This window comes from Chaetura pelagica, unplaced genomic scaffold, assembly GCF_000747805.2.
Source record: "Chaetura pelagica isolate M959 unplaced genomic scaffold, ChaPel_1.0 scaffold219, whole genome shotgun sequence".
In the NCBI taxonomy this organism is placed as follows: Eukaryota; Metazoa; Chordata; class Aves; order Apodiformes; family Apodidae; genus Chaetura; species Chaetura pelagica.
Genome location: NW_009954552.1, coordinates 2,710,903 through 2,737,836, shown reverse-complemented (window position 1 = coordinate 2,737,836; position 26,934 = coordinate 2,710,903). Strand labels below are relative to the sequence as shown.

Below are 26,934 nucleotides of genomic sequence, written 5' to 3'. Positions count from 1 at the left end.
TTCCAACCCAAATAATTCTGTGATTCTTCCAGGACAGCTCTGCAGACTGTGGCAGGGAGCAGAGCCAAAGCCAGCCCCAGTGGTAATGGTGATGGTGGATCCTGCCAGGGTTTACCAAGAACTGGGTGGGCTCCCAGGCTGCCAGAGCTGCATAGGGTGAAGCGTCATTGCAGGGGCAGGGGGAAGGGGGACATCCCTCACGTTCCATTTGTCTCCTACAGTGGAGTTAAGATTTTTCCCCCTCAAAAGTCTTAGCTGCTCCAATTCAGCATTTTGAATTCTAGCAAAATTCGGATGAGGAGCATGTGGTGAATTTTATATGAACACTTAGAAACCAAGTTCCTTGGCTTTGGCTGCACTTTTTCCCTTCTTTTTCACAACTGCCAGGACTAAAGTTGCAAACAAGGGAGGGCAGAAGTAGTCTTTCCCAGTGAATTAGTGATGATTAGGCCTAGAAAATGGGACCTGTGGACTAATTTTTCAACATTATTTTTCCTTTCACAAGTTTGTCTGTTCCTTTTCCAGCCCCCTGTGCAGGACAAAGTGAGATTTTGGGCAAGGAAGGAACTGTGGCAGCTGGAGGAAGTTCTCCAGTTCACCAAGCCACCACCATCCAAGCCCCTCTCATTCACCTTAGTTCTTGTTCTTTTGTGACCTCGGTGGCATTTCTGGTCTCTGCCCATGGATTATCCTGAATTTTGGCACTCAGACCAGCACAGACCTGATTAACACTATTTCTTTGGACTGGTGTTAAAACAAGTTCTGGGGTTGGCTCCAGCCAGCTGCTTCATGCTGAAAATATAATTTTATGAGGCCTTTACAGATTTTCAGCCAGCTGATACATCTTTTATTCTTCAGAGGATGGCCCCTCAAACCCACTGCCAAGGTTTTCTTAACTAAGGGAGCAAATGGTGACAAGTCAGGGTCAAATTCAGCTGGAGTTAGTAAATGTGGAGACTCCAGGGGAAAGGATCATTTCAGTCTGTCAGGAGACAACTTGTTAAGTAGGGGGATGATCATGGGTTTCTACATGCCTGCAGGACAGCTGACTGGCCACAGCAGGGAAAAATTATGCTACTGATTGCTGTTTTTCTGTTATCTGCAGGTGATTTTTGAAAGTTGTTTATGCTTCTCAGGGGCCCATGTCCTAGTGTTTCCTTTTTATTTTTTGCCATCCGACTGGTTTTAATGTATGCATCACCTTAATTCAGACTGCAGTTTCACTCTGCAGTGTGTTATAAATATCTCTTCTTAAATCCAGGAGAAATATCAGTACCCACCTGACAATTTCTGCACATAGAAAGATCTAAAACCTATTTTCTGATTTTATTAAAATTTAATACAAGGGTAACCAGTTTGTAAGGATTTCTCTGGTGTCCTCTCTCAGCCCTGAACACTTACTTATCTCCTCTCACACAACAGCTAAGAGATGATTCTAGGAAGTGGTAACTCACTAGGACTTTTTGAAATTGTTATGAGGTTTATGAAAAAAAATTATTTTATGTAAGGCAAACAAGAAAGATGAAATGTTTTAAAGAGCATCTTCATTTCTCTCTAGAAAACCTGAAACTTCCTATGAAACTGTGGCTGGAGTGTCCTCAGACTGGCAGAGCTCAGTGAGCCTGCTGGCTATTTCACTGCAGTCCTGTATGAATTGCTAAATTTTATTTACATGCTAGAGCAGGCTAATACTTAGGATGCACAGTTTCAAGAGGAGAATATGTGAAAAGGTTTGCTTTAAGTATTACATAGCATGTTTTAACAAGAAGTTGAATCTTTTATATAATTCCAACAGAAGGAAATGAGAATCCAGGGAGCTATTCTGTAGTGCTTCCATCAGATTAGCCTTCTGTGGTCAAGAAACTGTTTATGAAAGAGCTTCATTTTGTATAATTGTTTTCACAATTTTTTAAGTAAAAAGTGGGCTCTCTATTGGTTTTCTTCTTGATATTCAAAAAGATTCTTTAGCGTGTCCAGTGCAGGGACCTTTGCTGAGTTTGACTCCCTAAACTGTATGCCTCTAACAGTAATCTAATTGTTATAAAACTGGATGGTTTTTTACTTTAAACATTCTAAAACCTTATATGTACAGCAGTGACTCAAAATGGCTTTTTTCTCGAGAGCCTTGGAAGACTGTGTTTCACCACTTAAAGTTTCTGGCTAGTTGGTTTAAGCAGCACACACTGCTATCCTCGAATGAACAGAATCAATTTGTCCTTACTTTCAAACCAATGTGAATGGACAGGCTGTTTCAAACAGAATTTTTGCTGTTCTACCTGTCCTGACAGGGAAACTCCATAGTTGCCCTTACACTTCCTGTAGTCCATTGTTTTACTGATGTGGGGAGTAATGCAAGGGAAATGGAAAAAACCTGAGTTTCCTGAAGTGGTAGTGCAAATCATCTAATTTGTGCTTCACCTCGATTCTGTCCCACTTGCATTTTTTATATTCAAACAGGATGGTGACTGAAATACAGGTTTTACATGAGGTCTGATTTCCAGTGCTGTTACTATGTCTGGAACTTCAGGCATGACCTTTTCTCATATTGTAATCTGGTTTTGTATTTGGGTCAACAGTTGTTTTTTAGTGTCATTTAGTGGCATTAAATACATGCTTTTTACATTAATTAATTGAGTAATTACAGATGAGTTTAGTTGTTTGGAGAAGACATTACATTCTTCAGAAAAGGGATGTGTGTATTTTGTGTATGTAGAAATGAGCGGAGGAAGGGGAGAGTGTTAATCCCATTTTGCTGCCACCACTAGTAATAACACCTTAATGACTGTCATAAAGTCATCAAACTCCCTCTGAAACAGGTTGGATATTTTGTTGTCACTGTCTTTACTGGGAGCCATTTCCAGTAGCTGAAAAAGCTGGATGCACAGTTGGATCCAGAAGGTGAGGCTTAATAGGACCTACACTGTCTGTAGACCAGTAACAAGTGGAGTAATGCAGGGTCTGTGCTGAGCCCCATCCTTTTTTAAACCTTTATTAGTGACCTGGAGAAGATGACAGACAGTCCTGGTCTCAAGTGCTAGATTGCAGGGACACACCGTTGGGTCAGGGCTGCCATCCAGAGGGACCTCACCAGGCTGGAAGGACCAGGAACCTCATCAAGGACACATGCCAAGGGCTGTCCCTAGACAGGTAGCACTAGTGGACACAGTCTGGGCAGGAGAGGACCTGGGAATCTTTGCAGATACGAGTTGAGCATGAGGCAGGGCTGACCAGCAGTGCCTGGGGCAACCCAGTACAGAAAAGACATGGGGTAACTGGAGCCCCCCAAAGCTGACTGAGAGTCAGAGCACATACTGTGTGAGGGGAGGCTGAGGGATCAAGTCTTGCTCAGCTAGGAGAAGTGATGGCTTCAGGGGAGGCCTGACAGCAGCCTGCTAGCTCCTGCAAGGGGGTTATCCAGAAGACAGATCCATCCACTTCACAGCAAGGCAGTATGGGAGGATGAGGGGCAACAGATGCAAACTGGAATCAGGAAAGAGAGAGGATAGCAGGACAAAGTTTTTTACTCTGGGACAGTCAAGAACTGGAGCTGGTTGCCTAGAGAGGTTATACAGTTTCCATCCTTGGAGAATTTTAAGGCCTGACTTCTTAAAGCCCTGAGCAACCTGGTCTGACCTCAGAGCTGACCCTGGAGCTTGGACTAGATGTCGGGCCACAAGGCCTTTCAACTTGAATTGTTATTTGCAATTCTTTATATGAATATTACAAAACTATCTTGAACTTCCAGCTAAGTTTATTTGTGATCTATTTGTGTCCTTGAGTTCTTTTGCTTCTCAGGCTTGTTCTTTACCTTAAAAAAATAAAAATAAAAATAATTCTGCAATGTATTAGCAGACAATAATAACGTTCACTCTCAACTTCTGTTAAGCAGAATAGACATGCTCTTCTAATTTCCTCATGTGAAACACTGTCCCTACTCCTATTTCATCTTAATAACCCTCTCTGCACCTGCTCTGATTTGATTTAATCTATCTTGTATGTAGATGATCACAGCACTGCGGTACTGCACTAATCCAAATACAAGGTCAATGCAGAAATGTTCCTATCCTGAACTTGGCACTCTTGCTACTGAAAACACTCTGCAGCACAACACAGCCATAGGTGTAATCTTTTTTTTCCACAGCTGCACCCTGCCCATGTTAATCCCCCCACTGTTTATCATTTTGTGATCTTGCTCTTCATATATATAAATAAATAAATGCAGACAGATGCAAAATTATTGTGCCATAGAAATTATTGTTGACAAATGCTATGATTAAAAAGGCTTTTCTGATATTTGCCCTAAAAAATTCTCTCACTACTCATTTTCGTTACTCTTAATTGGATCACTTTTTTTCTGTCAGAAGTTGTAGAAGTGTTCCAGACTCATGTGTCCTTCAAATTTTGGTACACAGGAATCTGATCCTCTTTTAAATTACATCTATTGATCTTTCCCAGTGAGTCATATTTTTTTCAGCATCCTAATTATTTTGAATGAAAAAGATATCTTTACAATAAAATATTTTCATAGGTTCTCAATTTTGGTTTTGGGACCACTGAAATATTCTTTACATACCACACATCACCAATTACTAAAAGGTACCTAAAAGGACATGATGTTTTAAGCACATTGATCACAGAGTGCCTTATTCTACTGGTATTGAAAGTGCTTTTGAGATACTAGTTCTAATTCCAATTTGGTCATGTGGAATTGTGGTCCTTCTGGGAAAAAGGGTTTTATTTCAGTAGGAATTAAGAACAAGAAATTCCCAGTGATACAGCAGGTTTCTCCAGTCGTAGTTTCTCTCATCCTGTTTCTCCACCAATTTCCTCCTTTGGAAAATTATTTCAGGCTAACCTGGAAGTGAATTCTCATCGTTTCTCAATGAGATTGTTAGTCGTATGTAGGTAATTTGCCATGCAAGAGATAAATTGGTTTTTTTTTGAGATTAAATTTTGTTGCTCATGGCTTATGTACTGCTTTTCACATTAATTGTTTGAAGGGTATGAAGGCATCTGTAGATGTAGAAAATGTAAACTTGACCTTGTGAGACTGTACCGCAGAACGCGGGGCCCATGTTGAGTCCATTGCCGAAATTTTTATGAATATATGAGGAGCTTTTAGCTCCAAGGCTCAAATAATTTCAATTACCCTTCCAAATGTAGTTGCAGAAGCCTCCTGTGTCTGGTCTTGGCACAGGACCATCTTATAAAAGGAAGGCCTGCACCTATTCCAGCACCATCCTGTCAATCCCTGAGAGGGAATTTTCCAGCCACAGCACTCCAGTTACTGCACAAAATAACCAGAACTTTTCAGCTATTGGTTACAGCTTATTTCGAGACAGAAAAATGTTGAACTGTGTACTGAGTGCGGATGTCCAGGTGAGGGAGGTGGGGTGGGAGCTGCAGGGGTGGCCTCGTGAGGAGAGGTCGGGACTCCCCCATCACAGGAGAGACCCTGGTGGGGCAGGTGTTTCCCTGTGGGCCCTGGAGTGACCACGGTGGAGCAGGTATATCATGCAGCCCATGGAGAGATCAGTACTGGAGCAGGTATCCACACTGCAGCCCCCGGGGGACCCCACACCAGAGCTGGCTGACATGTCCCAAAAGAACTGTGTCCCATGGAGAGCCCATGTGGAAGCAGGTTTATCCTGAAGGACTGCAGCCTGTGGGAAGGCTCCAGTCTGGACTAGGGAAAAGTGTGAGAAGGAAGGAGTGGCAGAGAGGAGCTCTTATGGACTGGGCAGAGCCCCTCATCTCCCTGTGCTGTTTGTGGGGGAGGTAGAGGAGTAGGGAGTGAAGGGGTGAAGCTGACCCTGGGAAGAAGGGGTGGGGGGAAGGAAGATGTTTTAGGTTTTGTCTTTGTTTCTCACCATGCAACTCTATTTTAATAGGCAATAAATTAAATTAGTTTTCCCCTATTGCCTCTTTTTTCCTCATGACAGTAATTTGTAAGTGATGCCCTTGTCTTTGTCTCAACCCACAAATTCTTTCACCTTATTTCTCCCTCTGTTCTGTTGAGGAGGGAGACAGAGCAGCTGGATGGGCATTGTACAGCCAGCCAAGGTCAGTTCACCACAAACTATTTGAGCAAGCTAGAGCTCTTAGAGTTGTTTCAACCCTACTTTTTCATCTTGATCTTCAACACTGTTATTAAGTTGGAAATTATTTCCATTCCCATTTGAATAAATTATATTAGAATTTTTGCCATGAGACAAAAATAGAACAGCAAACTTCACAGCATTGATTAGCTATCATGATAAAGATGAATATTGGCTTATTTTTAATGATGATTCAGTACCTGGCAAAACTAAGGCTTTGTGTTATTTCTATTTGAGTTTGCAGTAGGATTTATTGCTATTCCAAAAGTTGTAATGTAATTTCTTCTTTTAAAAAAAAATAAAAATGGGGAAGTCAATGTCCTATGGTTAGAATGGTACTAGAAATCCACAGGCTGCTCAATTCAGCACCACTGCTGGGGAGATAATGTCATTTCCACACACAGGCACAGCACCAAGCGCTCTGCAGAGCTCAGAGACTCAAAAGAAATTGCACAACTCTTCCCCTGCCTGTGTCATACTTGTGTCTGACGTCTTGCACATCCATGTGGGAGAGCTAAAAGAAGAGTTGGCATCTTCCCTCCTGTTTTGCAGAACATCAAATGGAGTTCTGCTTAAAGGCAAGGGACAATACATCCTTTACTAGCTTTCATGCACCTGAACTGAACTACAAACAACAAAATAAGACAGATAAAGAAGAATACTTGACTTGTGTCAACATTCTTTATCTTTTTGGAAGAAGGTTGTTCAGTTTAATCTTCATGAAAGTGGGAAAAATAACAGTAGTGGATTAAAGCCAGAATTTAAGAAAATACAATTATGTTCTTTTAATTAAAAATTAGATACCTCATCATTCAAATACCTAAGAGTTAAACTGTATTGTAAACACCTCAGGTACAAATTGACAAAAGATTTAATAAACCAGACTATATAAAAGGCAAGAGACTTTTTTTTTTCCAGAAAAATGTATTTGTGTTCTAGCTGATCATATAAAAAGCATTCAATTTAAAAAAATGTGTATGGTTTTTCAAGTGTTAACGGTTTTATCATCCATTGTAACTACATTCCAATGTCCTGTAACATCAGGGCACATCATCCTTATCTGTGTAGCACAGTGAGCTTAATCTTTACACTGAGGTCACTCTCATCACTACTTCCCCAGAGCCATTTTCTTCTGATGAATCTTCCTGAGGTCTCATGCGGTTGAACAGATGTAGCAATACGTAGCCACACTGAAATCTTGGTGAGGTTAACTGTGTTGGATGAACTAAACTTCTGTTTCTAAATGCAGTCAGCGGTAACCACAATGTCCTTCCTGCTCTGCTGAGGGTTCTCCTCCTTTGCTCTCCTCTATGTCTGTGGCTTTATCATAATTTAACACATCCCAGTGTAGATTCACAGCCCTCCAGCGCTTAAACACTCGATAAACAGATGCACCTTCATGTACTATCAGTCCTGAAATTATGAAAAGAATACATCAGTTTGTACAAAATGTCACAATTTTGAAAGCAAATACAGATGTAACAAGGTGTAATGAATCTGGCAGTTGCCAGAGCCTATTAAATTACGTGTAACTCTGATAAATTGTATATATGCAACATAACTGGTTATTCATGTGTTTAAGACTTGGGAGGCACGAACATGTAGAGAAAATAAAGTTGTTCTGAATGAAAGCTCCACCTAGCAATACTGGAATAATCTGAGAATGCCTAACTATAGTATTTAGGTTTAAATAAACCAATATAAATGAACCTTACTGGCAGATTTGTAAATTGCCTGTTTATGTTAGTGTTATCCTTGTTCATGATATAATCTATGGAGATTTGTACTGGCGTAAGTAGATCTGTAAGTAAGTTAGACCTTCTGTAATGAACAGGATGGTCTTAAACTTGTTTAAGAGTGTTTTGCAGAATCAGTACAGGTACAAACAAATTTATCTGATTTCACATTGTAGTTCAACTTGGCAGCGCAGAAGATATATGAAAACCTGAAACATATAATGACTTTCCTGTCTTGCTTCAGTAGAGCAAGAAGAAATTAAATGCTATGATTGACTGTGATGAGCACAGTAAGGATGACAGGCTTTCTTCTTTCTCTTGAAAACTGAGTAGACAAAAGTTGAGAAACATCTTTTTTTGTTGAGACTCAGGAAATCTTTTAAAAGGTCCTTCAAGAAAAATAGAGAGTATCTGGAGTCCTGAACAGACCAATTGACTTAGGAGCTTCCATCCAGCTTAATATGTATGTTTATTGAGTGCATGCCATTTATTTCCTTACAAGAAACTATTCATTTTTCATATGTATGTATCTATGTATATATATTTATACACACATTCCTTATGTGTATTTCAGACTTACTGGGGAGACACAGGGGGCTTCAGCCTTCTTATTATGATTTTGCTCTGTTCCTCAACCAGCCTGGTAACTTATTCGATTCTGAGTAATGTCACGTTTCCTCTGGCTCCCTGCTTTGGGAGGAGAGCAATCTGCCTAGCTCAGCAGTCCAGTGTGTTTCTTGCCAAAAAATTTTCCTATAAAGGGCCACATCTGTAATATGATCTGCAGTGTTACGGACTATAGTTCTTTATCCCAAGAGATTGCATCACCTGTTCATACACAACAAATTGTGATTTAAGTGTCTGGGGTCTCTTAGCATAGTTAACTGATACTAGAGAGGAAATATTCAAAGAATGATGACACAAGCAGAAAGGATGATAAAAACATCAAACCTCAGATTCAAGTGCAATGATTTGCAGATAGCAATGCCTACTCTATTCTTAGTGATCAGTACACTGAAAGATGGAGAAACACAAAGATTGCTTTCACAATTACATGATAGCAAATGTGGCATCTTTGTAAAGCTTTCAAGTTGCCTGGAATGTGTTGAAGCACCTGATACAGCAAAACTAACACAATATAAGCTTAAGTAAATTCTAGATTTCTTGATAGCAGAATGTCTACTTTCATCTTCTCAGATATATGTAAAGCAACCTGTCCTAAGAATTCAGCAGCCATGTTGATACATAAATGCACCTTCAAGACTGGCTATTTTGTCTAAAAAAGGATAGATTAGTTTCAGTATGTATGAAATCCACAAACCAAATAAGCCGCTGTGACAAAGATCCCCCTCCCCCCTTTTTTTTTTCCGTTGGATTACCTATAGAATGATAAGGGAGAGGAGCGTAATTTTCTCTCTATGTGTCACTGGATCACAGCATTCTTTGGCCCAGTTTCCCTCAAGACTGTGATGAAGCAAAACTGAAGAGAACCTATTTACCATAGTGCAAAGCTTTTTGATACCTCCCTGCACTTGACTGGATCCTGAACAGCATATTTCAGAGTAGAGAAGGAAGCTGAATCATTGAGATACATGAAATGCATTTAAACAGTCAGAAGTATCCTCTTGGGATTAGGACAGAAAAAGTCTTAGGACTTCTTCTTTTTGGACACTCTTTTTTTACTGTTTTTGAGCTTTCAGGATTTACTGAAATTATGTTTTCAACAGTTTTTCAACAATGGCAAGAAAGAGAACTTTTCTGTAAAAGGGAAGCTGTTACTCACATATCCTCTAAAGAGCTATTGAGCAAAGGATCAAATATTGCAAGGCTTGACATAAAGTTGTCAGATTTGGAGAAAAGGAGCACTTTCATAATTCCTGCCATAAAAAGCTTTATTTCCAATCTGAGAAAACTACAGATTGAAAACGAACTATGTAAAAGAGGCAAAAGGATTCCAACACATCCTTTGTCTCTTTGAAAGATATTTTCCAGGGAACAGGGGAACAGGGGAAAAGGAAGTTCTCAGTATCAACAGCTCCAAGACCACAAACAAGCGGAAAACTCGGTAAGGTTTAAATTATGGAGATTTTTCACTGCTGGAGAAGTTTTGATGCTCAAGCTTTAAGAAGTCAGTCACTAAAGTGAAGGCTTAAGAAAATGGCAAAGAATCTTCTGAAGAGTTCCACAGCAATGAATAAGAATATGGGAGAGAAAGCAAGGATAAATCAATAAATAATACTGACTTGTTTTAAATACCAGGATTTCAACAGCAGAATTGTTGCACAGTCATAGGGGAAATAAAAATTGCTTGTTTACCTGGATGATTCCAATAGGAAGTGTTAGAATTCACAACTGTTAGCTGTTCTGAAATTCTGTCCTATTAGTATCTACAATGAACAGATTTTTGGGATGATGGCTCTGGCACAATGTCCTAAGGCTCTAAGAAAACTCTGCCTACAGGATTTCCTTCTAAGATGTAGGGATTGTAGTGGGATGGAGGATTTAAAGATATTGTAATTTTCTTTTATTGTCAAGTATTATGAAATTCTTCTACTCTACCCAAAGGATTTCTTACCCTCAGTCACAAGACCACCTGAAATTTTTCATACTGGATGTCTTAACAAACAGGCAACTCATCTTAGTTCATTAAGATTTGGTGCTATTAGGTTCCAAAGTTGTCTTATTTATCACACTGATCTTACTTATAATAATTTAGGAATGATCCTCCCAGACAAATCAAAAGCTTTTACCAGGGAATAAAAGACCCTTTTCAGAAACAAATTTTGCCACTGGACAAAATGCCATCTCTTAATACTATTCTAGGCCCCACAAATGAAACCTGTCCACTCTAAAAACAGTAATATAACTCATTCTAAAGTAGTCAGAATTAGATTTAATGCAGAAAAAAATAAAAATACTTTCTGAGTAGGTAGGTATTAAGTGCAGCTAGATGTGTTCGCTATAAGTAACTTCAGTCTGTATTTTTTTAAAACTAAGGAGTTACTTGTTACTTGCTGCTAGGCGTCAAGTTTCTTGGTGGACAAGAAAGAGGCTTTCAGAGGGCTATTCACACCACCCATTGGCTCCCATCTCAGTCCCTCGCCATAGTCCTATTGGTATCACCCATGTTTCTAGTGCAATGTTATAATTGATTTTCACAGTCTAAAGGAGCACTGTTGTTCTGGGACTGCAAGTGGGCTGTTATTATTTGTGAGAGATTTTGTTCATGTTAGAACTATTTGTGACTAGTAGTTACGATTGTACTCTGATGTAAATACATAACATTGTATGACTTCACTGTTATGGGAAGAAATTGCTAGGTCCTCAAATTAGAATGGCAAAGGCTTGGTCTACCATCCTTCAGTGGCTAAATAAGTTTGTGTTATTAATTTCTTTCATATTACTTCATGAACTCACTTTTGTAATCCTTACAGGGATGGTCTGATCCTAGCACTGCCACTGCAATAGCTCTGGGTTTCACAAGCAATAGTTCTACTTGATTAAAATGTTCAAGGTTTGCCTCAGGAAAACCTCTTCCATAAGTTAGTTTCAAAGAGAGCGGCTTTACACCCAGCTCAGATGCAGGAATGTACAGACTAGTGACTTGCAGGGTTGAAAGGAACAATGATAAGTAAAAAGGATCCTGTTAGCGAGAATTCTGGAAAAATTTAGAGTAGAAAAAGGAGAGCAATTGGTATAAATAGAATACATACACTGGAATGGATTGTTATATACATATTATATTGGTGACCTCTAGTTTTTGGAATATTTTTTTTGGTGAAAAGTAAAACAAATACAAGTTACATGTAATTTAATTGAGAAGGAAGTGGATGGTATATTAATCAATAATTGGGAAAAAAAAATAGTTTGTACAAGTTTTCAAAGACTTCCTATAAATATGTCAGTACTTTTAGACAAACTTTATTTATCTATTTATTTAATATTTATTTATTTAAATATTTTTAAATAGTTACAACAAAACATTTTTTAAAGTACAGATATTTACACTTCAGAAATGATAAAAAATATTCACATTGTTTATGCAAAGCTGTAGGGAGGCATAACTGAAGGCAGTTGGAATAATCTTGGTAACTTAAGTACTTCTCTTGAAATAAGGGGTGCACAGGAAAACCCATAGCTCTGCATAGATTTTTCATTGAAATAAACAGAGATTCCAGTGGGAGTATAGCTATTCACTAACTGCAAATCCTGTTGAAAACTAAGAGAATGCCATGGATGACTAAACACAAATGAGACCAGAGGAGATACTAAGTGAGAACTGTGGGTGGCTGTAAGCCTTACAAGCTTTATGATACAAGAGATTATATACATGTAACATGCAATGGTAAAATCATATGTTAATGCCTTTGGGAAGTCATCGACATAATGGACAGTGTTGGGGCTTTTAAAAATCATTAATGAGTAATAATACATCCATGTATTAGAGTACTTTATTAAAATATGTTTAATTAAAACTATCCATCTAAAATCCCTCACTTCATCATGAAAGAAAAAGAGAAAACTGAATAAAGCTGAATACACTAATGTATATTTTCAAGAGTTAAAAGAACTCCTGGTCTTAGAAGCTTACAGAAGACAGATTACTTGCAATTATATGTAGAATAAGTGTGCTGAATGAATCTGGCTCATCAGAATTCCACAATTACCAAAACTCCTTTAAACAGCTTCCTGAATTTGTAGATGCAGTTTAGTAAGGTGTTAAGTCATATCTGTGCTGAACTCTATCATTACAAAATATCATCCAAATACGTTTGACTATAGTTAGTTTGACGTAAAATTTTCCATGTATTAGGGCTATACAAATATGCATTTATGGAATTACAGGAAAGTGAGTTTATCTGGTGGGTGAAGACAGCTGAATGTTCACTTTGTTCATGCATGGTGGCAGTGAGGGGCAGCCATGTGTGGTACAGCTTAGCTCAGCAGTGTCCAGTCTAGAGGTGGCTCGAGCCTACCAGTCTAGGAGGCAGCTACATAACTGCATGTACCAATCTACTGAAGGTCTGCCTTTCAATAGTTCATTTCTACAGATAAAGACACTAAAATTTCTGACTGCAAACAGACATTCTAAACTGATTTTGAGATGAATTTGGTTCAGGTGTTTTAACAGTCACAGAAATAGCAATAACTGGTTCTTCCAAGTAGTTTATGCACACCAAAGTAAATTTTTTACAATTGTAATCTTTGTGAAAAAACTGAATTCATGTAAATGAAAAGTTTAGAATGCCTGAAGCACGTTTTGTTTTCCCTTAGTGTTTTTCTAAACAAGAGTAAAAACGTCAATGTTGAGTGTTAAACCAAAAAAAAAAAAAAGTGATATTCAGGACTCAGCATGTAAGAGGGCATGTAGCTGAGCCCTTTTTTTTCATTTAAAAGCTGAGCACTTGTCCAGAGTATTAAAAAGTTAGATTCAGTTCATTTTTGTGTCTGAGAAGATTTGGGTTCACAGAAGAAGCCTGTGTTGTAAAATATTCCAGAGTGTGCTTCTCTTAGAAAAAATACAAAATAAACAGAACTGTGGATCCACATGAAATATACTCTCTCCGTAATGGAATGGTTTCAATAAAAGATGACATGACTTTATGGTTGGAGCACAAACATTGATATTAGGAATCACTCTGGTTTTTTGCACCTGATTGAGCAGAATTCAGCACTGCCCTTCTGAATTCCCATATACGAGATTAGGATAACACCAACATTTATCACTCAGAAATCTCAAAGAAAACATCAGATAGCATTTGACTTCTGTATTTCCTAGGAATTGCAATTCTAAGAATGTGGTTTAATGTTTACTGCAATTACTTTTTTTTTTTAATATTTTTTTTCAAATGATCATAGTTATTCTATCAATTCAAGGTTGTTTTATCAAATACTACAGGGATTTACATAAAATATTGCTGGGTCAAAACTGGCGAAAATAGCTGTGCAGTAAATTGCATTTTCTGTTATAAGATTTAAGCTAGAGTTAAATAACTTGAGACTTTTTAATATGCTTTTTTCCCTGAGTCACCTACTCAAGATAACAGAGAAGATAAAAGATCTTAAAAAAAATCAAAAACTCCTCTCCAGCCAGGATGGTAAGTTATTATAGTTAGCACTAGCAGAGTGTTTCGTGACAGTTTATGATGTACAAAGCACTCATGCCTGTCTTCTCTGTTCTTTTCTGTTACTCTAGCACAGTGACCTATATATGTCTGTACAACTTCATTTTGGGTATATAGTTTGATGACATCCTCAAGGGTTTCTTCTGTGCTTCATGATGGCACAATCTAACATAAAGCAGCATCAGTAGAAGACTTGACTATTTTAATAATGTCTTTGTAATTTTCATCTACTTAACTTCCTAAACTTTGCTAACTGTCTATTTTTTCAAGAAATTGAAACTGATCCTGTTCTCACCACTAGGATCATGGGTAGACACTTTGATGAGTAGTTTCATTGGTTCTTTTACTTTGAAGTATTTGTATCACTGTAAAAAGCACTGTTTGCCAGAAGCACCAGTTGAGAATGGATCTGCAAACAACTGGAGTGGTCAATTAGAGTGACCGATTAGAGAAATAGATATAGTCATAGTCTTATAGCATAGTCTGTGCTGTTTAAAGATTTTGAGCTTACCTATGCATACTAGATCCATAAAACCATACATTCCATAGCAGATTTGAAAAAGGATGTCCTTTCTTTGCCATACTGCATAAGGGCTGAAGGCTGACCATAGAAGCCAAGTCACACTTGCTACTAAGAACAGAGATCCTAGGATTACAGCAACCATCTGCACTTTCTCAACCAGTGTTATAGTAATGCTTTGCCACTAAAAGAGAAACAAAGTTGTATAAGACAAAAATGTTATTTTCTGTGATTATACATTCAACTCCATTTTTTTTCCTGAAATCAGAAATTATTTTAATATTTATACATAGCTTCACAGATATTTACCAATATTCTCAATACTGACATTTAATATAATTTTACCTATTTTACTTTTAGTTTGAAACTAAATGTTGCTTCCCCATCCCCTCCAGCATCACTGTCATCACCATCTGCCTGTGAACTTCAGAAGAGTTAATGATTTTATTTCTGCTTTGAATACATTGGCAAAAAAACCCAATAAAAATTAGTCTTAGGAATGGAACTCAGCCTTTCATGTTTGCAGGCTATTGAAGGGAATAAAAAAATGCTGGAAGACAATCTTAAGTATGTTTTATATTAGTGTAACAAGTTGAAAGTGATAACTTTTCATACTGCCCCCTACAAGTCTAAAGACATTTTCCACTTTCCTGCTGCTCATCAAAGAAGCTCCTAGCTGTCTCCAGACATACCAAGGGAGTTGGGTTAACCAGTATTAACACTACAAGGAGACACCTGCAGCCTAGTATGGAAGCAAACTGAAGACTCAGAAGCCCTCAATATAGGCAGCATGAACATTTCAGTACACCTCAATTACATCTGCCTTTCCAGGGAAGGATGCATCCTCTGCATGAGGCATGACTCAGATTTATGGTGTGACAAGATTTAAATGTAAAAGAGTAAAGTAAAACACATAATTCCAGAGTATCCTTACATATATGATCCTTCTTGGCCATAATGGTCTAAATTAACTTGGCACACTCCCCACTGTAGCCCTATCATCTACTCCAAAGTTAGTATGTAGACTTTGCATCCTGCCATCTTTCCTCTCCCTAACTTTGAACATATCTGACCCCTTATACAGATGAAATGGGGAGAAAAAGCTACTGAAGTAAGGGCTCTGTTACCACTTTTGCTATTAGGCAGTAATTTTTCCTTTTTACTGTCACTTTATGAAATCTTTCTCTTTTTAACAGCAGTGGGGTACCCATTACTGTATGATTCTAGGATGCTAAAGTAATCCAGGTGGCAAGGGGCTGTGGGAGGTCACTAGTTCAACATCCTGCTCAAAGCAGGGTCAGTGATGAGATCAGACCAGGTTGTGCAGGGCTTTACTCAGAAACACCTTGAAAACTTCTAAGCATGGATACTGTTCAGCCTCTCTGGCTAACCTGTTCCACTTTTGTCTGTCATCAGGTTGAAAAATGTTTTTCTTATATCCAGGCTGATCCTCTTTAGTTCCAAATTATGCCTTCTTCCTCCCACCAAGTGTGACGAGCCAGAGTGAGCAATGAGTCCTCTGCCCCTTTCTTTTCTTTCAGCTTTTTCCATTGATTTCACTACTGCTGCCTGCCTAATTTGTACATCTGTACATCTGTATGCCTTCTCCTGTTGCATCTTCTGAATATAACAGTATGAAAAGATGGCCATATAACAATTTTTAAATTGTCTATCTTGAAACACTATCCTTTTTTAATGAACAGGCTGCCCAGAGAGGTTGTGGAGTCTCCTTCACTGGAGACATTCAAAACCCGCCTGGACATGTTCCTGTGTAATGTGCTCTAGGTGACCCTGCTCTGGCAGGGGGTTTGGACTAGATGATCTTTCGAGGTCCCTTCAAACACCTAAGATTCTGTGATTCTGTGAACTTTTTAAACTCATACCAGCAATTTTGTTGAACTTCAGGGTTTGGAATGGAGTATTCATATTAAATTAAAGCGACTATGGCTTCTCATTTCCTTTGTTAGAATATTTCCTAACGTCAAGGAAGGTCATTAATAAGTGATGCATGACAGAATGGTGTGAGCTTCTCATGACTCAGATATTACTTGCATACAGATTTAAATGTCAGGACTGAAATTCATAGAAGTCTCTACAGACTCTACAGGAATATGTCCAACAAAATTATTTTTCATTCTCAGCTGGAGCAACATAGTGTGACTTGGCAGAAAACCATAAAAATTATATTGATTATATATCTCTTTCTATCTTCTTTCATTATCAGTGTGAGACAGACCTGTAATAAATTTGTTTGGAATGCCTGAAATCAAAATAAATTTACATGAAGTAATGCTTTAACTGTCACAAAATATTAAAATGTCAAGTTCATGGAAGAAGCTGGCAATAAACTGAAAAAACTGCTTTATCACTGAAATAAACCGCAAATCTTTCACAGTGCAATTTCAGCAATGCAGAAGTTCCTAAAACCACTTCAGCTTATTTATTTATTTATTTATTTAGCTTAGATTGTTCGTAATTATTCTGCAAAGATAGCACAGAGCAGAAGGCAATGTAGTCCAAACATTTGGGATAAGCAATGTAGCATGCAGTTTAGATATAAAGCCCATTCCTTATTCTGGCAAGAACTGATTTCTCCCAGTCCCAACCAGAATAACTACTCCTGCCATCTTTTCCCATCTCATAAAGGCTTTTGTTGGTTTACCCAATTTTTTTCTTTCTAGGAAAGTCCTAAGAAAGACAGATATGATGATCCTCACCTCTTCCTAGCATCTTCTCAAAATGTATTCTAATTCTTCTGCTATTCTCCTGATGAGATTGTCTGTCAAGAATGGAAGTACTTGAATCTCTCACCCTCAATAAATTCAGTAATTCCAAAGATTCAGCATATTAGCATGCTACCAACCAGGAATGGGACCCAGGCAACTACTGAGAAAACACTCAAGCATTCTAGAGGTTGTAGTTCCTACTCCCTTTGCTGTTAAACATCAATGAACAGTAACAAAACAAAAAGAACAAAACAGAACAACCAAGAACCCCAAAAAGGGGTTGAATGGTTTCTTCTATTTCTAATGTACTTTGGCCTTTGTGGTATTCACTGCCACCCTTCTACAAAACAAACTAGTCCTCTACTTTCCTCAGTATGAAGGTCAGCAACAGCCAAGCAATTTAAACATTTTAGGAAAGTTACCTCCCTATTAGTGTAATCTGTAAATTAAACTAATTTATGAGATTCTCACAGTAGATAATGAGGAAGGACTGTATGTATAAGACAGAAGGCATTCAAGAGGCCCAGAAAGTTTTATGCAAAACTGCTAACTCTCCTCCTAGTGCTAGGCAGTCTGCTGTAAGAATCCAACACCGTAAGAGTGATGGGGTGAGGGGAATTGGTATTAAGCTCTTACATGTGATAGGTTTGGGGACCTTGGTTTCTGTGTATGTGTCTCCGTAGTGCTAATAGCAAAAAGACTGTGGATGTCCCTGACAGCTAACTTACCTCAACTGAAATTTCTTCCTCTTTGCCCCTGTTCCATCAGTTTTGATTCAAAACAGTCTAAGATTGCCTCTTGGGAAATGGATGTCTTGGGTTTTCCTCTAAATTTTACTCAGTTTGGGTAAAAATCAGGAAAAGCAAACAGATCTTACTGAGACAGGCATGTTTTTCACATAATATAGAAGTTATTCTGTAGTTATGACATTATTCACATGTAAGTAAGTTTGGAAGGTTCAGACCTTTACTTATCCATGGACAGTATTAGCCACCAGGCAGCGAGAGTAAATACACAGGACTGTATTTTTTGGTGGCATTGCATTTCGTAACAAGCCTTGTGAAGAGCAACTGGAGTTGTGGTCACACTGTTTGTTTCTACCTGAAGTCTCACTCACAGCATAACCAATACATGTGAACATATCTCTGACAGACACCCAGGAACAGAAGACTCTTTCTCTAAGAGTAAGAGTCTTTTAATATTCTCAAAAGCCAGTTAAACTTTATTTGATTTCTCACAATCATCTACTTTATCATATGCCCTGTTACAAATGGTTACAATCATTTAACCTTTTAATGTCAAATTAACAGGTAACAAAAATAACATAGTAAAAAAAATTCAGCGGTAGTTAATGTTGAGAAATTGCATTAAGAATTTAACAGACTGAATTTTTTAACATTCTAAATTGAATTATCTCATTATTAGTGTGTCATAATTTAAATCCATTCTTTCCATAAAAGTGTTTCTCATTTTCTTCATATAACTGATCTCACAACTCTTAATGGCTCATGACTACAGATTTTATTAAAACTTCCTAATATGTTTTTGTCATTTCCTGTCTATACATTCCATAATGTGTAAGGGTTCTTTTAGCTAAGGATTTTGCCAAGTTAGAAAAGATCTATACAGCCTTTTAATGTTAGCTTCTGTAAAGTATATGACCCAAAAAAATTAGTATTATGAGAAAATTACAATTTTTGCTTAAAAACTAGAAATTGAAAGAAAACTATTTTGTATCTAATTGTAATGATACTGTAATTTTTCAGATACACTCATTTAAAAATCTCATTTCAATTTCTGTGAAATAGGACCGTATTTCTTCCTATCATATCTGTAGTATTATCTGTTGCCCATAAAATGGCTGCATTTTACTTTAATACAAAATTATAATTATATCTTACTTTGAAAACAGTGCCTTCATAAATAAAATGCATGCTTCTGATTTTAATGAAATACTGTCTGTCCCTTAAAAACTTCCTACACTTCTATATCTACTGGCACTTCATTATGTTTGGCTCTTTTAATCTTTTATTTACCACTGGTCTTCCTGTCATGAATCATTTGGGAGTCTACTACATTAACGGTGCACTATAGTTCTAATGCTGACCCCAGAAACATTATCCTCTTTTCTTCTAAGGCCTCTGTCAGCCAGAAATAATTGCATAATTCCTTTTTTCTTTTTTTTCAGGTCTTCCAGAAGTTGAAAGAAACACATTGCTTTGATAGGCTAATTGTTAAAGTTAATATAGTTATATGCATGTCCTTACTAACATACAGCTGGATATAACATTCAAAGATCTGTCATCTTTGAGATAAATCTATATTAAATTTGACTATTTCAAATGGTATCTTGTAAATGCCCATTGATTCTTGTAAAATATTTGGGAGAAAAGTGATCTGAGAAGTATTGACTGAGACTGTGCTTATACTTAAAATACATTTATGAAAAATATAGTTAATGAAACTATAGGTTTTCCAAGATGCTTAATAAATAACATGAAGTTTCCTTATTGCTCCCCAAATGCATACCTACTTCAGCTGTCCCAGTTTTTAATCCTCCAAAACTCTTCAAACAAAAGAGCTGTTGGGGCTTATCCTACCCTGTTCTCTCAGAAACACAGCTTGTTATGGACATGGCTGACTGGAACATCTCATTCTGTCTAGTCATTCTGGAAAGCACATTTTATATAAAAGTAAAAATAGCTGGCAGTGGCCTATTATAACCTAGTTAACCTGAAGATGTATCAGTTATATTACTTCAATTGATATTACTTTAGTTACATTGCTCTAATTAGGGATTTTGTACATTGATCCAGACTTCTGCACACTCAGAAATCCAAGATGCATCCACTGTAGGTGTAAATGTTCTACTCAGTCGTGTACATGATGTAGTCAACACATCCAGGAACTATCAACCAAATTGCTTGTGTGGTGCACAGGTGGACAGAATCTCTCCAGTAAATGCTATTCTTTCAGAATGTCCCAAGTAAAATGTTGGTACTGCCTTCCAAGCAGACTGAGAATTTACATACAAGCCAAACTATCTGGATTTGTGAGCTCTCTGGTACATGAAAAGATCTTTAATGAAATTATAGGTTTTCTTACGTCCTTAATAAATAATAAATCTTCACATTCTATTACATTCACCTCTCAAAACCTTACTCTTTATTAAGCAGAGCAGTTTAACATTTAATGATTTTTTAAATTATGTTAGAATCAAGATCTGAACCCACAAGTAGAGCTGTGATGAAAACTGTATTAAAACTTACATTATTTTTTTATCTGAGAAATTATTGCTAGTTATCTCTTGCTCCCAGACAAAAAATAAAAGGAATGAGACAACACTGTAGGACTGTGTGACAACTTTCACCCTTAGAGTCAGAAAGTGGATATTTAGTTTTAAAAGTACATGAAGGTGAACTCCGTCTCCACTTAGAGACATTCAGAGTTTCTGGGAACATCAACTCCTGTTGATTAAAAAAGGATATTAATCCTGTGTATTACTTCTTTGTTTTGAAACAAGGATTGTAACTTTATCCAGTCCTATAAAGACAGGCTGGCCTAAACTATTCCTACTCTAAAGTAGGAACTCTAAAATTTCTGTTGCAGCTTTATTGGAAATACTGAGTTTCATTGCAACCTGGCTGTACTCTTGAGAGCACTATTTGAAAATTAAACATGAAGGAAGGAAGGAAATTAAATCCTGACATGATTGTTGCATTCTCTGCAACTTAAAGATGATCTGCAAAATTAAACTGAAGACTTTGATCAAGCATCGATTGTCATGTTATGGATAGGTCCACATTCCTGCAAGAACACTGAGAAAAAAAATGTTTGTTTTAATCATTCAAAGTACGTAAGTCTCAGCAAGATTATAAATCAACTGTGTGAAGGAGGCATAAAGAATTTTCTTGCTGTCTAGTCACTTAGGAGGGTTAACCATGTTTTGCCTGTACAACTCTGTACTTCTCTTTGGACACAAACCAATGGTATCAAAAAGGGTTTTGGAGTTGCTTTTTTCTTCTCTCCTGGAACTGTTTGTAAATTTTAGCTAAAACTGTTTAATATTTTTAACAACAACAACAAAAAATGCTGAGAGTGGGGCTAAGATTGTGCAGCTCATTATGTTACTAATGCACTCACCAAAGATGTGTAAAAAATCGCTCAGCATAGAGAGACAGAACAAGCATCTTCCACAAAAAATGCCCTGGCCACCAGTCACTATATAGAGGGATCATCTGTTCTTGATCATTTTTGTTCATGTCTTCTAGTTTATCTTATTAAAAATACTCAAGTATTAATTCCAGCTCATTTACTGAAACTCACATTTAATCTGCTAGCTGTACTTCCTGAAAGTGCTGGCTACTCCTTCTCTGTCTTTTTACCTCTATGAATAATTTACAAAATTTTACAACCCATACATGAGGAAACAGGGAGGGTTTATCTGAGAATATCCTACATCCTAATGGTGCATTCCCTTGTGAGAGACCTTGACTCAAACCCATTGCTCACCTGAGTTAAAGCAAGGTTTTAAACTTCCATCTCTAAATATACTATTTTAATAACTGAGAATTACATGGTATTCAGGATATTCAATAGTAGAACTCCTTCCAAGTAATTTATTGGAACACATCCAGTTCCCAAACAATACATAGATGCTCACAGAACCAAAGAGAAAGCAAATTAAATTGATTCCTCTATTCACATCACCTCCAAAGGGATGAGCAGGGAGATGATTTTAGTATGGTACAAAGCATCAGGATCTATTTCTGACACTGGCCTATTTTAGTCGGGCCTGGATGCTGAAAAAGAGGCCATGGAATGGGCTTTTCTGGAAAAGAACCATATAAATCATGTGAAGGTAGAAGAAATGCCATATAATTGGAATTTTAAAGTTCAGAGTTACGAGTTTACTAAAAGAAGACGGAAAGAGGACTCTTCTACAGCATTTAGGTACAGTAAAAGTGGTAGAAAGTGCTCAGTACTAACATATTTTTCTAATCCAAGCACAACAAAAAATGATGGTTAGGTGATGGATCCAAAGAATGTGGATGTACAAACAAATTTGAGTGGATAAATACTGTTAAGGAGCTGTAAAGTATCAATTATCAACATTTTATTTAAAGTACACAGCATTTGCTGCTTTCCACTATCTGCTTCTAGGCAGTCTATGAATCCAAACATATGAAATCAAGGAGTGCACCATGATTTACTGTCACTGGATCCCCCTGCATCTTGCAGTAACATTATTCACAGCTCAGAATCAGGGACTTCACAATAGCTCTGGCAAAAAAACAGCTCTGTACTCTTGGTTAGGTACCGGATCTGAAGTGCCTTCACTGATCAGTCTTCTTCCTATTGCTACATGGTAGGTAATGTTGTGTTTCAGCAGTGAAGGATACAACCTCACCAGAAAACAAATTAGTACAAATATTGGCCTCTGGTCTTCTTGGTCAGGAACAAAGACTGATTCACAGAATGGGATCAGAATTTCCATGTGAAAATCTGCAATATGCCAAACATGAGGGAAGAGACAATCCTGATTTCACCTGCTTCTTTGTAATATACAAACCAAAGTAAACTTCAGATTTTGAGGGCAACATAAAGACTAAAGAAACTCAATCCTGCATTCAGAGGTAAAAGTGTTGCCTTGTCTAACCCCTGGGCAAGTTTATGTGTATCTTGGGTGAAGGTTAAAAGGCAGGATGGTAAGTATACCAAGGTATTATCTATCTATCAAGTAATCATGAAGAAGACAATCCTGGGTTCTGGCTTGTACAAAATCTGGCAGAGCCTGCTCTAAAAGTCAATTAGAATGTAATTTATTAGATTAGCAAATTAATTAGGTTGATTCTCTAATCAATTGAATTAGCAATAAATCTTCACTTGAAGACAATTTAGTTATAATTATAAAATTTTAGACTGTGCAAATGAATAAAGTAAATAATATACTGCTTGGAAATTTTGGATAATGGAAGAATTAAATTATTAATTTATTATAATTGTTTTATATGCTACATATTATGTATAATAATTTTAAACCTCTATACAAAAAGATGCACAATCTATTAATACGAATATAATGTATGTGTACTGTAATATTTATAGTAATTTTAAATTATTATGTAATTCATTAAAAAAATCTAATTAACAGCAAAATTTAAAATGTCAGTTGCTTTAATATTTTCAAGCAGTGCTACATAATCACAAACTAGTAGGTACTGCTATTTGAATCAGTGATCAAATTTTTTCTAATAGTTTGAGACAGCTATGGTTTGAGCACCCAGTTACTTTTAAGGCCCCATTTTTAAGATCTGAGAATATCTAAGATGTATTGGACAGAGAGGTGGATTGAGAGCTGGCTATGTGACAGAACCCAGAGGGTTGTGATTAATGGAACAGGGTTGATCTGAAGGCCTGTAACCAGTGGTGTCCACCAGGGGCCAATACTCGGTCCAGACTTGTTCAATATAGTCATCATCAATGACCTGGATGAGGGGACAGAGTGTAACCTCAGCAAGTTCGCTGATGATACAAAACTGGGAAGGGTGGCTGACTCTCCAGAGGGCTGTGCTGCCATCCAGAGTGACCTGGACAGGCTGGAGCACTGGGCAGAAAGGAATCTAATGAGGTTAAATAGGAGCAAATGTAGGGTCCTGCACCTGGGAGAAAGAATGCCATGTACCAATACAGGTTAGGGGTGGACCTGCTGTAAAGCAGTTCTGAGGAGAAAGATCTGAAAGTCTCGGTAGACAGTACATTATCCATGATCCAGCAGTGTGCCTTTGTTGCCAAGAAGACCAGTGGAATCCTGGGGTGCATAAGGAAGAGTGTGGCCAGTAGGTCAAGAGAGGTCATTCTGCCCCTCTACTCTGCCCTGGTGAGGCCTCAGTTGGAATCCTACATCCAGTTCTGGGCTCCCCAGTTCAAGAGAGACAGGAAACTTCTAGAGAGAGTACAGTGGAAGGCAACACAGATGACTGGGAGATTGGAACATCTCTCTTGTGAGGAAAGGCTGAGAGAGCTGGGACTCTAGTATGGAGAAGAAAAGGCTGAGGGGAGACCCTATTAATACCTATAAGTATCTGAAGGGTAAGTGAAGGGAGGATGGAGCCAGACTCTTAAGTAGTTCCCAGTGACAGGACAACAGGCACAAGCTGAAACACAGGAAGTTCAATTTAAATATAAGGAAAAACTTATTTACAGTGAGGGTGACAGAGCACTGGAACAGGCTGCTCGGGAGGGTTGTGGAGTCTCCTTCTCTGGAGACATTCAAGACCCACCTGGATGCAGTGTTGAGTAATGTGCTCTAGACAATCCTGCTTTGGCAGAGGAGTTGGACTTCCAACTCTGAGAATCTGTGATGCATATTACTTAATTGCAGAAAGTGGCAATTTAGATACTAAGTATCATCTCTGTATTTCTCCCTAACTATATAACGAGTATGTCTGAAATCCTTTGGAATAATTACATTAAATTGCACAATATAACTGATGTGTTTGAACCCTGAAAAATAACCAAATTTCTTACTACTTATATTGTGCATCAGCAGTCATGGTACTGCAAGAAGCAATGGTTATATCAAAAACTGTAATATCTATTCCTATAATTGTATTTGAAAATCCATAAACTATCAATTGTTCTTGGCCTAATGGTGCTTACACACAACCCATGTACCATCTCCTGCACTAGAAATACAGACATAGAACTAAAAATATGTTCTGTTTCCCTCAAAAATAAGATGCACCTAAGAATGCAAGGGAGCTACATGCTGTCCATTCTGTCTGCATGGAAAATATGCTTCCCAAAGAATCACTTAATCTTCTGCAAATTGTTACTTTTGATGTTTATGTCTATAAACACAGTCACATTTTGCTGTCTCTGGACAAGTCCTCTTTAGACTCACTCATTTCCTATGATGGAGGTACTGGTCTTTTCAGAACAGCAACTCTCAGATTGCTCTGTTCAGTCAGCACTATTTCTGGATTCCTGACTAGTATTAACAACATTTGAGCTCTGATGAAACTAGTTTAGGGCACTCTTGGAAAAACACCCTAGTGGTCCTACAGGATACAAGCCCTGAAACAACTTCTTACCCATTTGGAAAAAATTTTGCACATAGACTGGTACCCTTTTTGACCTCATGGAATGGATAGAAACAGGTATATAGATTTGCAAATGGCCCTGGTTCTGCCACTGCAGTAAAACAAAAATGTCTTGATATCTAATGCTTCTCAGCAACTCAGCCTTACAAGGACAATGCCTAATGAAGAAAGCAGGGAAGGTTTCTTTGTCTCAGATGGAATTCTTACTCACTAGACTCTGAGAAACATCAAGACTGTGAGCTGAGAAAACAGAGGATGCAAGACTGGCGACTGCAGACAGAACCAATTTAATAGCTAGTATAAGATATAATGGCTGAAAGCACACAAAGAGATAACTGGATCAGACACCTGGTAAGGGGAGGACCTAATACTCATCTTCAAGTAGGCTTGCCCAGTCAGACCTGGCTGACTGCTAGTAAAGTATCCAGCATCCAACTCTCAAATAGAGAATATAGATTCTGGCTTATTACCCTAATGAACTGTATGAAGAAACCTCAGGCCAGTATTGTGATACTGACATCATACACCTTTGCTATGGTGTAGTGAAGCAGAGCATTTCTGCTGTATTGACCTTAAATCATATAGGACTTTAAGGGAGAAGAGGAAAGGGAGGAAGAGAGGGAGGAGCGGGAGGGAGGCACCCTTTCTCCAGTCAGGGAACTAGAAATGAATGGGCAGCCTCAGTGCTGAGGGAGAAAGGTAGGTACTTTGTTGTGAATATAACAACAAGCCTCAGAAACTTTCCAATAAAAGAAAAGCTTTTAGAATGTCACTTTTGAACACCTGCTCATGCTCCACCAAAGTGAGGCAGCTCAGGGTCTCAGAGTTAACATTAGCCAAGTCCTGTGGTGGAGTTCCCCAGCTAAGCAGCTGCTACATTGGACCCACAACACCCTGCAGAGATGCTGAGTGCCACTGACAGACTGAGCAGCAGCATGGTGGCCTTCCAGTTCAAATAGAATTTCTAAAACAGTTCTTCACTTTATTAATGAAAATAAACACTAGCAATGCAAATTAATCACCCCTTCTACCTTTTCAGATGAATTTGAGGTCGTAAATTAGGTTATTTAACTTTCTAAAGTAATTTTCTGTTTCATATCATAAAAAAATTCTACAAAAATTCTATCTGTCCCCATAAGGGGCTTACAGTAAAGATGGGGAGGGGCTCTTTTATCAGGGAGTATAATGATAAGATGAAGGGTAACAATTTTAAACTGAAAGAGGGTAGATTTAGATTAGGAAGAAATTTTTTACTGTGGGGGTGGTGAGACACTGGAAGTGATTGCCTGGAGAAGCTGTGGATATTGCCTCCCTGGTTGGATGGGGTTCACAGCAACCTGGTCTAGTGAAGCTGGAACTAGATGATCTCTATAGTCCCTTCCAGCCCAAACCATTTTATGATTATGTGATTCCATGATTCCTCTGAAGTTAATGGAATTAGGCTTCAATCACCAGAAGGGGAAATAAATAAATAAATAAACAAACAAACAAACAAAAATCTTCCTGACTTCTGTCACAATACTGGAAAGCATAGTTACTGAGGAGAGTAGGAAACATTCACAAATTTCATGTCATAACCACAAGTTCATATGGGGATGCATATGCCAGAGGCAACAATGGTTCA

General features: G+C 37.8%; 1 protein-coding gene across 1 annotated transcript in view; it reads right to left on the bottom strand.

Moving 5' to 3' along the window:
• Positions 1-7,183: 7,183 nt before the first annotated feature.
• The window catches only part of MARCH11 (membrane-associated ring finger (C3HC4) 11), a 52,196-nt gene continuing 32,445 nt past the window's right edge, over positions 7,184-26,934 (bottom strand). Inside the window, 3 exon segments of the mRNA XM_010005102.1 lie at positions 7,184-7,384; positions 7,387-7,511; positions 14,471-14,663. Coding sequence (XP_010003404.1) covers positions 7,184-7,384; positions 7,387-7,511; positions 14,471-14,663 — 519 coding nt within the window.